Here is a 12344-nt window from a genome sequence, read left to right as displayed (position 1 = left end):
AGAAATGTAAGACAAAAACACGTTCATTCTGAGAGCTGAAATGGAGAAGTATACAAAGTGCAAGCTTGTTTTAACTCTTTTAAGTAGGGCTCTTAAACTGGAACCTACAATCTAAGAGAAGCATTTACTGGCACTGGAACAGTAAATTATAAGTATTGTTATATATAGTTAAAGAGTAATATATTGCTATTTTTCTGAATAAATTAAAGCAGGTTTGGACATTTTTCTGGGCACAGAACATTTTCTTTTGGCCTCAACTGAATAGTAAAACATAGGGCCCATAGTTTGTATTTGTTGATTTTGTACTTTGCGTGGTATTGTTGGTACTCTGCCTTAGTAAAATGTAGGGTCTAGTCATTCCAGTGAAATTTTTCTGTAACAGATACTCATAGTATAGGACTGGATCAAATTAATGATTGGGTTTACGTTGTGTTGTAATCAGGGCAAGGTCATCAAAATTTAATGAGTTGAGAAGATTGTAGTTGATATACTTGACCTTGGATACCAGGCAAGAAGTGGAAGGGGAGGCAACACTTGATTTTGTAAGATAAGAAAGTGGGTGAAAAGGACTTGACATCTTGGAAATCAAGAGGCTAGTTTACTGGAGTGAAGAAGGACGTGATATACAAGGAGAGGAAACTAAAGTCAGAAAGACATTTTAGGAAGGTAAGTTTTTATCCACCAGTTCAAGGTCTGAGATAGGTTATAAGGTTGATGTAAAGGTTAGGACATAGGGGAAAAATAAGAAACTGAGGCTAGGATGTTTCTGTGTTCATTTGCTGCTGTTCTAAGAAAGCAAATTCCTGTCTCCCACAGGGAATTTGGGAGATAGGGCAATCTCTACTTGAGTGGGTGGCAAAAGTGGGATCATCATGAGGGGAAAACAGACTTTCAGTGAAATGGTTGTGTTAGGCAAAGCCAGGGTCTATAAAGAATGTTTGGCAATAGACCCAGAAATATACAGGGCATGATGGAATGCATTATTAGCACTAGGGAAGATGACTCAGAAGGAGTCACAATGGATGGGGAAATGACAAAGAAGGGCTTTGTACCTTGGTCAGGGATTGTGGATGATCTTGGGAAGTATGTTTCCTGTTTAAAAATTAAATATTCCATATATGCTATATATGTCACCTTTCAAAATATTTTCAGTAGAGAATAAATCAGTCACAAACCATCATAGCTGATTTGCTCTTTAGCACTGCCACACACAGATATTAAAAGTGTTATCTAAAAAATTGTTTGGCATGTCACTCCTCCCTCTCCCTTGTCCCCTTCGCTATGCCCAGTCTCCCTTGCCTACACGAGGGCATTAACCCTTTAACGTTCTCCCAGCCTCCAGAGTGCTCACTGCCAGTTCATGTTTCTGAGGCGTATATTTGCTTTCTTACTTAACTGGAAATCTTCACTGGTTTTGGAGTGTAGCAGCTTAGTCTAAAATCTGTATAAACCATTTTTTGGAAAGAGTTTGCCATAACCTGACTACGGTCTGCTTTCTGTCTTTATTGCTCACTCCATTCCTTCGGTCCAGCCAAACTGCATAAATGCCTTTTCCCACGTACCATCTAGAATGACCTTCCTTACCTTTTGTACGTGGGCAGATTTTATCCATCCTTCAGTGTACCTCAAAAGTAACTCTTCCTTAGCTGTCCCCTGTCTCTACGCACAGCTGGTAGTAACTTCCTCTTCTGAATTCTTACAACCTTATCTTTATTTCTCTGTCATTTTGTGCCTGGATTCAGCCCAGCTTTATAGCTCACCAGCTGTATGACCTGGGCAACTTTCTTCAACTCTCTAGACCTAATTTCTCACCTGTAAAATGGAAATAAAATGTTAGTTTTAACTTTTTATTATGTTGTATCACATTTATATATATGTGTGTATAACTTCCCTGATTTGGTATAAGTTTCTTATAAGTTGGAGATGGGTTTGATTTATCCTTTCAGTTTGTAAAATGCCTGGCATATATACAAGAAATATTTGTTGAATAAATATATTATACTCTTTTTATAAGATTTTTTTAAGTTGTGGTGAAATATATATAAAACATAAAATTTACCATTTAGCTATTTTTAAGTATACAGTTAAGTGGCATTAAGTACATATACAGTATCATGCAACTGTCACCACCTTCCATGTCCAGAACCTTTTTTTATGATATAAGATTATTCCTTAAATAAGCCTCATGAATTATACATTTTATTTCATATTTTAGAGATCTGTTTCTGTTGTTCTTTATTACTCAGGGTAATAATTCTTGAAGATGAACTTGAAAAGCTTGTCTGTACTAAGGAAACACAGGAACTAGTATCAGAAGCTTATCAAATCTTAGAACAGAAGTTAAAGTTGATTCAGCCCCATGTTCAAGCAAGCAACAATTGCTGGGAAGAGGCCATTTCTCAAGTGGACAAATTGCTACGAGGAAATACAGATAAAAAAGGTACCTATGAGAGATTTCTTTTGCATACACTTACTAGATATGTTTATTCCACTCTGGTAGGATTTTATTAGGTGTATTTCATGTCTCCGTGATGAAAATGACTTGACAAAATTCCTTAGTTTACTAAAAGAAAAAAAATTTGAACTTATATGTACAATATGACACTGAATATAAAGTCTTGGCTGGGTTTTTGTTTGTTTGTTCTTTGGGGGTTTTTTTTGTTTTGTTTTTTGTTTTGGCTCTTATTTTTGTAAATGAAAAATGAACATGATTTGAAAGTTCCCTGAATTATGTACCTCCCCCCCACTATAGTGCTCCTTTTTAAAAAACTTAAATAAATGAATAGATTTTAATAGTATTATTCCTTTGATAGAACTTCCAGAAACTCTTTTCCAGTTAGAGTAATAATGGGTTTGATAGTCAAGGACCAGAAATTTAATTTTGCTTTTAAGATAAAATACTTCATTCATTCAAAAATAGTATACAAATGCTATATTAGGTGGCACTGCATATTTGTTATTAAGGGTCTGAAATGTATTGTGTCATTATTTAATAGTAACATTGGAGTGTCTTGTACTGCTAGGTAAAAAAGCAGTCTTGAAATTTTCTGCAAAACTGCTTTTCTTTGGATTCAGATTTTATACTTATTTTTACTAATTTCATTAATTTCATTGTAAATGTTTGGCATATTAATTTTTAAGCTTGTGCTATAAGTCTGTACAATGATGAGGTTAACTAGATTTACATATAGAAACTCTATTGCTGCCTAAGGTGATTAACACTTTATCATCCAGTTAGTCATTGTTGTGTTTATAGCTAAATCTGCAATACTCTGTTTAATGTCTTAACTTTTTTCAAAGAAAATGTTAACATGCGAATTACTAATACTACCAGTAGATTTCCTTTATATCTCAAATGTAAATGGTGAATAATTTTTCCCCTAAAGGATAAATTTGCTATGGATTGTTAATGTGTGCAGATATTTATGCATATTAAACTTTTTGATATGACTTTAGAGCTTTTGAGTACATTTTCTATAAATAGAAACTGTAAGACTGGGTGTTAAATATGCATCCCATTCACCCCTCCCTCTGAGGTGTTGAATGTTAGTCAATCACTTAAACTTTATTATTAAATTTGTTTCCAAATCATTGGGCAGGGCAAGAACCATTTCTTGATAATCCTCTGTACATGTGGCTTTCACTCATAGGTAATAATGGTATGAATTAAGATACAAATATTCACAAACTTTTCTCACTAAAATGCTCATAGTATCTTTGGGTACACAACTTGAAATAAAAGTGTTCATTTGAATTTTTTAAGAATCAAGTGCTTTAGTTGTATCTCTTTTTTTTAAAGTTATTTCAAATTTATAGGAATATCACAAGAATAGTTCTAAGTACCCTTCATCCAGATCCCCTAGTTGTTGACATTCTACCACATTTGCCTTATCTCTCTGTGTATCTGTATATAAAAATTTTGTGGTATTATTCTGAACCATTTGAGAGTAAGATGCAGACATGAAACCCTTTACCCCTAAATACTTCTGTTTGCATTTTTGAAAAACAGACGTTCAGTATAACCATCAAAATCAGGAAACAGCCCTAGAGTTCTTCAGCTGATAAGTTAGATAAACCATTACATCCATCCAATATAATGGAATACTACTCAGAAATAAAAAAGAAATGAACTACTGATACATCAATAAAATGGATGATGCACTACGCTAATCAAGAGAGACCAGACTCAAATCACTACATACTGATTCCATTTATATGACATTCTCAAAATGATAAAATTTAGTAAGAACAGAAAACATATCAATCATTACTAGGAGTTTGATACAGAGGGAGGAATAGGGTATAAAGAGGCCACATAAGTAAATATTTTGAGGTGATGGAACTGTTCTATATCATGGTTGTGGTGGTAGTGGTGGTTATATGGGTCGAATTTATCTAAACTCATAAGATTGTATAACAAGATGAATAAAATAAAATAAATTAGCTTAATATTTTTTCAACCACTAATTTTAGCATTCATTGATAGTTCTTGCTTGAATTGGGTATTACTGCGATGGTTGCTCATGGTAATTTTCTTTTTATTTATTTAAAATTGTTTTAATTTTTGGCAGGGAGATAATCAGGTTTATTTATCTATTCAATTATTTTGTAATGGAGGTACGGGGTGGGGATTGAACCCAGGATCTCCTGCATGCTAAGCATGCACTCTGCCACTGAGCTATACCCTCCCTGCTGGCAATGGTAATTTTCTAATTCCATTTTCCTTTTACACTTACTAGCTGACACTCTGTTGTAAGGTTAAGCATCCCCTTTTCCCACTCATTTACTTATTTATATCAGTATGGATGTATGGATGCTTGTTTCATTTAATAGATCATAATTTATTATTATTATATTGTTGCTCAAGTTGTCCAGGGTTTAACCAGAGGGAGCACATTCAAGATAGTTCATGTCACCATCATTCTTTGAGCACTTCTTTACTTTGTCTCATACTTTTCTTGCCTCTAGCCCTAACATCAGCCTTATCTCCAAGAAGCCCTCATTCCTTTTAATGGAAAATAACCAAGAAACCAAGATCTGGGTGCTAGGTATGCTTATAGCCACTGGGATGTTATAACTTTTACCACTTTTCAGTGTACAGAGCTGTGAAATATATCTGCATGTATACACATACACACATCTATATCTATTTCTCTATCTGTCCATATATGTCATAAACTAGGAGTTCATACCAGTACTTCCAGTTCTATTCCAATACCACATAGTTTATTCTGGCCTTCCCTCTTTCTATATTTGTTCCTCCCCTTTTGTGATTTTGAGAAGCTTGGCTCTCTTTATCTTCAATATACTTGCTTATTTACTCAGTCCTTTATATGTAACCAATCGCCTGACCCTACGGGCTGTCTCCTAAGTCACATTTCTGCTGATTCACACCTTCTTCCCATCCCAGCCTAGCTTGTTTTGACCATACCAGCACATACCAGCTGAGAGTCTCCCTAAACTCTGGTCCCAACCATTTATCTATCATTACTCTTGAAAGGTAAAAGTTGAGAGGCTTAAACTTGACTTCTGTAAAGTACAGAGATAATGATAAAAGGTAGAGAGCTGGATATGAGACTGAGTAGCTACAATATTAGATGCCAAACACCAATTTTAAATAAAGTTAGGCTCACTTGGGTGATCTTTTCAAGCTATTTACTTATGAAACTCATTTCTGATTCTAACTTCTGAGAATAAAAATAGTGTAAGTGAAGTGCAAGACTGAAGTCTATTTTTTGTAGGGAAGAGTGATGTTCTGTCTTGAGACTGTTTCTGTGCCTTAAACAAAGTTGACTGTTCACAGCAAATATATAGAGTATCCATTGTGTCCCAGATACTATGGTAAGGTGAAGAAGGAGGGGAAAAACAGTTTTTCCCCGAAGAGTTTGATATAATTTAAATTATAAATCTACTGATGTTACTCTTGTTAATTTTAATTTTTTGTGGGGGGGGGTTAATTAGGTTCTACTTAATGTATTTATCTTTTTTAAGAGGAGGTATGGGAATTGAACCCAGGACCTCATGCATGCTAAGCATGTGCTCTACTACTTGAGCTATACCCTCTCCCCTGTTAATTTTAATAAATGTTCACTCATTTATATGTGGCCTATTCTTTTTTTAAGGCAAACCTGAAATGGCATGTGAAAACCCACACTGTACTGTGGTACCTTTGATGCAGCCTACCCTACACATTGCAGATGAAGATCCAATCCCTGAGGAGCAGGTAAGGGTGAAAATTGCTTTTTCTCTCCTGAAGAGTTTCATGTACAAAGCTTACCTATCTTTTTCTGTAAGTGACATGGATAATTGTTGAATAAGTTGTTGAATTTGTATTTTTAATGAGCTACGAAATCACAGTATAATGCACTGAATTTATACCAGAGTTTTTAGTGCCTTGAGTTTGAACCCATTGAATCTACCAGCCAATTTTTTGGTTCTTTATATCTATTTGTCTGTTTCTTAGATACTCAAAAGTGATTAAGCACATTAAAAATTAGTGCATTGGCAAACGTAATTTCTGGGATGCTGGAAATGTTTTTAATCTTGATCAGAGTGATGGTTACCAGTATGTGTACATATGTAAAAATACTGTACACTTAAGATTTGTGCATTTAGCTGCATGTATGTATGTTATACCTCACTTTAAAGAACACTTTTTAAAAATGATTTCATCAGATGTTGACAACAAATTGCTTATTCTGAGGAAAACTTCTTTTCTTTGGGTTATATTGTCTACTCAGTATTCTTAATTGTAAAGGGAGACCAATCCTATTAAGTTTAACAAACAAGAAATTAGTTTAAAAACATTAGGTATAACTGACAGAATATTTCAGAGGGCCAGGTAATCGGGCTTGAACCAGGCTGGCGTGAACAACCAAAATCACTCAAAAGAACTGTTCCAATAGCAACATTACTGCTAAGTCACTGGGTACAGACAAAACTCTTTTTAGAACCTCTACCTCTGGAAACTTCATCTGCTACCATCCTTGCTAGAGTGGATTCCTCAAGATACTTATTTCTTTTACAACAAACTTCTGAATCAGATCTGATCCAGGTTCACCTGATTAGAGGATCTCAGGTCATTTTCCTGAACCATAACTGCAAAGAAACCTGAGTAAGCAAGGATCCTACTCTCTGCCTTAGAGATAAGGAGAACCATAAGATGGGGTGTTCCCCAATCCTAGAAATAGTGTCTAAACTTCCTGAGAAGTCAGAAAGAACTACAGACGTCTACCAAAGAAAGCTAACATACCTGGCCACCTCCCTAAACCACCAGCCCTGCTAATTTTGGTTGGTTTTGACAGAGCTAATAACTGTAATCTTGACTAGATCTATAGAATGGTGTCAGAGTAGAATGATAATGATTGAAGTTGTTAAACTTTCTTATCCACAACCCTTTTTAGTATCAAGTAAGTTCTTTTAGATTTCAGTTTTATCTATGTTTGCTTTGTTTGCCCAACTGTGCTTTAATGACCTGTGGCAAGAATCCTCATTTTTCAGTCTTGGAGATTGAAATGAGTGCTACTAGAAAATTGTTTGCTTGAAGTACATTGTGTTTTCTTTTATTTATTTTCAGGAATTAGAAGCTTATGTAGATGATATAGATATGGACAGTGATTTCAGAAAGGATGATTTTTATTACTTGTCTCAAGAAGACAAAGAGAGACAGAAGCGTGAGCATGAAGAATCCAAGAGGGTACTCCAAGAACTAAAATCTGTGCTGGGATTTAAAGCATCAGAGGCAGAAAGGCAGAAGTGGAAGCAACTTCTATTTAGTGATCATGGTAAGCACTGACTTCAGAGTAAAAGGTTATTTGAATGTAAGGGATTCTTTTCTGTTGAACTGTGAATCTTATTTCAGCTGTAGAATTCTTATGGTTTTAATTTTAGGGATTCATCAGGAAGTATAGTATTTTTCTTCTAGACACAAAATCAATTTGATCAATGAAAGAGTAGATATATAATCAAATTGGGAATATGAAATCATACTTTTTTCATCAGTTATTTGATTTTTTTTTTACTGAATTTGTTTTGGAATGAATAGTGAGTTGAATAAATTAGAGTGTTCAAATTTAGTCAATTTGAGATTCTAAACTCTGTTCTCTTTATGTTGACATTATAATTACTTTAATAAAACACAGAATTAATAACTGTTCACCATTAAAACAAGTGAATTGAGATCTAGGCCCTTAGCTGTATCATTGGGTTATTAAATTGATTTGAGCACTCTAGTAGAAGGGGAAATGAGGTGCTTTTGTACATGCTGTCTCCATGCCTGGATTTGGACAAAGTTGGATATTTGGTATGACCAAAGATTAGCCTTTAACTCCTTTATATTTCCCACCCTTCTTTTCTTTAGTTGAACTTCATGGGAGGCAGGGGTGGGAAAGAGGGAAAGCTTGACAATATCAAACAGGCTAATTCCCAGTTTAGGAATTAATTCCTATGGATTTCTAAGAAGGTGGAGTGGAATTTCCCTTCCATTTTAGAGTATGTGTCTATGTGGAGCCTCAAAATCAACTTCTTTCTCTTTCCTTTCTCTTTTTCACTAGAATTATATAGATTACTTATACTCTGGAAAGTTCCTCATGGTTCTCTTTTCTTCTCTTAGGAGTCCTACCATCTTCCTTTGTCCAGATGTACATTTCTTGTATTCCTTCTTCCCAGTGGCCCCCTTTGTAGCCCAAGTCCTCAAAAGATTATGCTATATATATTATAATAGCCTCTTAGCTGACTTGCATTTTCAGTACTTTTTTCTTCTAAGCTGTTCTTAGAAAATACCTTACAAGCTTCTAAGATAGCTTCTATCCTTGCAAGCTAACTTCCAGATTTTTCTCAAACAGCACATTGATAATACCTCTCTATCTTAAAAACCTACAGTGGTTCCCCTTTCTTATTGTATTAAACCTAAACTTTTCTTGGTTTCAAACCTCTCCATCATGTCCATCATATCCAATTATATTTCCCACTATGTCTAATATAGATATTTTCCTCTATTTATATCTATCTAATTAGACAATGGTTCCACAAACTTGCTGTTTTTATTAATGAAAAACATTCATGGCGATCCCTTTACCAACAATTCTGTCTTCTCCACCAAGCTGTCCTCTCCACCAGTCTTTCCTCCATGAGTCCTGCCACCTCTCCTGCACTACAGACCCTCTCACCAGAGGGGCACTACAGTGGAATAAAAGGAAATCTTGAGCAGCAAAGCATATAGTAGATTAAGAACTTCCCAGAAGCAGCAGTAAAAATAGAGTTCCTGCAACCTAATATTCATATATTGGGCCTATGTAAATCAGAAATTAAGAGTATTATGTTTTAGGCATTGTTTTCTACGCTATCAATTTTTTGTTGTTTTTGTAATTAAATTACAGTCTTCTTAAATTGGTACTTTATTATGCCCCACACTATCCATTCAGCAAAGTGTTCATTCAACAAGTAGATATTTAAGATACTGTTTACTGCTTTATCCCTAGCACATAGATCAAGAAATCCCCACACTCCTGGAGGTTTATATTCTAGCACAGTGTTAATGCATTTTCTGGAATATGTGACCCCGTTTAATTAACAGTAATCAAGAATATCTATCAACGTCAAATATATGTTGCATTCTTTAAGAATTAGCAGATTTATAGGCTAACACTGTACATGAAGTCTGAAAATAGCATTGTGTATAAACTTGTATCCTTTTTTATTTAGTATTTTCTTCATATAGCTTTAAAATTATCCTCTTACAGTATAGGCAAAGATATAACGATAAGAGAAATGTGTTTCTTTTTCAGGTATATGCTTTTGGTAGTTTACATTTGAAAGGACAATAATGCTGATTTAGTTTGTGAAAATAATTAAAAACCTGATGATACCATAAAATGCTTTTCCCGTGAAAAATTTCAGTACATCTTCCAGAGTTGTTTTCATCTCTGCCTACAGGGGTAAAGTCCGAATGGAATTAGAGAGGGAAATTCTACACTGGAACCTGCTGTGGCCATTTTTTTCTGTTGTTGCTGCTTCTCTAGTGGAGTTACTGCAGCTTAGGGATCTGTTTCTTGGAAATGGACACATTTTACAAAATTATTTTTTAAATAAACGCCAGATCTTCAAGACGCACTTTTTTTTTCTTCCGTCATGCTTCATAACATATTGTATTGTACTAACCCCTCATACTGGGAGGAGAGACTGCCTAGCAAGCAACCCACTGCCTACTAACATCAAGAGGGGCTAAATAAAACTTCATTTTCCTTGAAAGGACAACTTCTGCCGTATGGATGTAAAATTTATGTATTGCGCTTTGTACCATAGTTGATCTGGAATGCAGGTTTTATTTATTTTATATTTTTCTGTGGCATTACAAAATGTGTAGAAGTTATGGCTTTACTGTCATCAGGGTCTTGTTAGGTGATTGGCAAGTGAGTTGAATTGTATGTTACATTTTTTTTTTCCATGCTGTTTTAAATTGTAAATATATATGTGTTGACGATAGGATTATTATCTGAATTATTCTTAGGCCTTTTATCTGACACATTATCAGTGAAAACCATGCTGCTTATTCTTTAACACAGTGGTTCTTAAACTTTAGTGTGTATCAGAATCCGGTGGAGGGCTTGGGAAACATAACCAGTCCCCACTCAATTTCTAATTCGGTAGGTCCAAGGTGGAGCTCAAGAATTTGCGTTTTTACCGAATTCCTCAGTGATGCACTAATGCTGTTGGTTCAAGGACCACACCTTGAGAACCAGTGCTTTAATATTTTGAATAAGAAAATATATGAGGTGTCTTAAAATATTCATCAAAACCCCATCTCATTTCATTACTCGAGCATTTTATCTCATAAAGTTTTCTGGTTTTATAAATTTACATTGATTTTACTAGAAAGTTTTATTCAGCTTTTATTTACTTACTGTTCTTAATAAGAAAAAAAAGCTACTGGGAGTTTAAATTAAAGTTTAAATCAATCCTGGGTTTTTAGTTATTATTTTTCTTTTCTTTTCCTTTCTTTTTTTTTTTTCCCTTTGAAGCTGTGTTGAAATCCTTGTCTCCTGTAGACCCAGTGGAACCCATAAGTAATTCAGAACCATCAGTGGATTCAGATATGGGGAAAGTTGGTAAAAATGATGCTGAAGAGGAAAATAGTAAACCCTCCACAACTGACAATGAAATAAGTAGTAGGACTGAGTATCTATGTGAAAACCCTCTAGAAGGTAAAAATAAAGACAGTTCTACAGATGAAGTCTTCCTCCAAGGAGCTGAAGAAAGAGTGTATTACCAATTTGAGGGCGAAGATGAATCTCAGCAGGCAGATGTAGGTGGCCTGGCCCCTGCCCACCCAACCCCCAGGGACTCATCACAGCCCTCCATCAAGCAGAGGCTGGCACAACTACACCTGTCGCCGGATTTTACCTTCACTGCTGGCCTCGCTGCAGAAGTGGCTGCTAGATCCCTCTCCTTTACCACCATGCAGGAACAGACTTTTGGTGATGAGGAGGAAGAACAAATAATGCAAGAAAATAAAAATGAGATAGAAGAAAAGTAAGAACCAAGATTTACATGAAGGATTTTAAATTATTCTTTTTATGAAAGTATTTTAGCTTCAAGACTAGATATTCCACTGGAAAGGGAAAATGAGTGTAAGTTTAGTATATGTAAAGTTAAGATGTGAATTTACAGGAAGAACCCAGGTTTGAACATCTGATCCAAAAATAGTAGTTACCTATAAATGGCAGATCTTTTAGGAAGATAGGAGAAAGGTGAGGGCTCTTTTGAATAAACTGCTGTTTTATTTGCAGCACAACTGATCATTTTGGAAATTCTTTAAGTACCTTTAATAACAAATGAATTTATCATTTCTTGCCAGAATTTGCTATCATAAAATGACTGGGGTAATTCTGTTGCAAGAACATTAACATTTAGTAAGACTCCTTTTTACTGTATTCTCGCAGTTAATGACTGCAGCTATTACATTAATAACAAGTTGTTTGTATTTCATTTTTGTTTATACCAGTCTTAACACAGAGATACACATTCTGAATAAAAAAACAAATTGAATTCATGCAATTGATGTGTACTGGGGTTTGGAACTAAAAAGTAGTTTCAAAAGTACTTAAGTTATAACATCTTATGTTTTCTTGTTCCTATGTATATTCAGTAGTTAATTTTAAGATTTCCTAATGATCTCTATAAAAAGAAATGCTGTACCTTTTAAGGAATTACCCTTTCAATTTTTTGTATTTATCTTTTTCTATTCTTGTTGCAACTAAAAGATACGATGTCAGAGTGGGATCCCTTTAGTCCAAGGCCTCACCTCCAACTTTGCAGAGAATTCCTTTTATCAGTTTGTATAGAGA

The 12344-nt window shown here is 34.8% G+C and overlaps 1 protein-coding gene across 8 annotated transcripts in view; it reads left to right on the top strand.

Annotated features, from left to right (window-relative positions):
• The window catches only part of VEZT (vezatin, adherens junctions transmembrane protein), a 54802-nt gene extending 42748 nt beyond the window's left edge, over positions 1 to 12054 (top strand). For 4 of the 8 annotated variants that reach the window (XM_006197910.4, XM_072973228.1, XM_072973230.1 and 1 more), the window contains 4 exons: positions 2247 to 2440; positions 6123 to 6223; positions 7577 to 7784; positions 11019 to 12054. In XM_006197910.4, the coding sequence (XP_006197972.1) occupies positions 2247 to 2440; positions 6123 to 6223; positions 7577 to 7784; positions 11019 to 11533 (1018 nt within the window). In that variant the 3' untranslated portion in view covers positions 11534 to 12054. Of the gene's footprint in view, positions 1 to 2246; positions 2441 to 6122; positions 6224 to 7576; positions 7785 to 9933 lie in introns of all 8 variants that reach the window. The other 4 variants (XM_072973234.1, XM_072973232.1, XM_072973231.1 and 1 more) reach the window with 2 other exon arrangements.
• Positions 12055 to 12344: the final 290 nt, after the last annotated feature.

Source organism: Vicugna pacos, chromosome 12, assembly GCF_048564905.1.
Source record: "Vicugna pacos chromosome 12, VicPac4, whole genome shotgun sequence".
In the NCBI taxonomy this organism is placed as follows: Eukaryota; Metazoa; Chordata; class Mammalia; order Artiodactyla; family Camelidae; genus Vicugna; species Vicugna pacos.
Note: the sequence above shows the minus strand (reverse complement) of the source record. Positions and strands in the feature narration are given on the sequence as shown.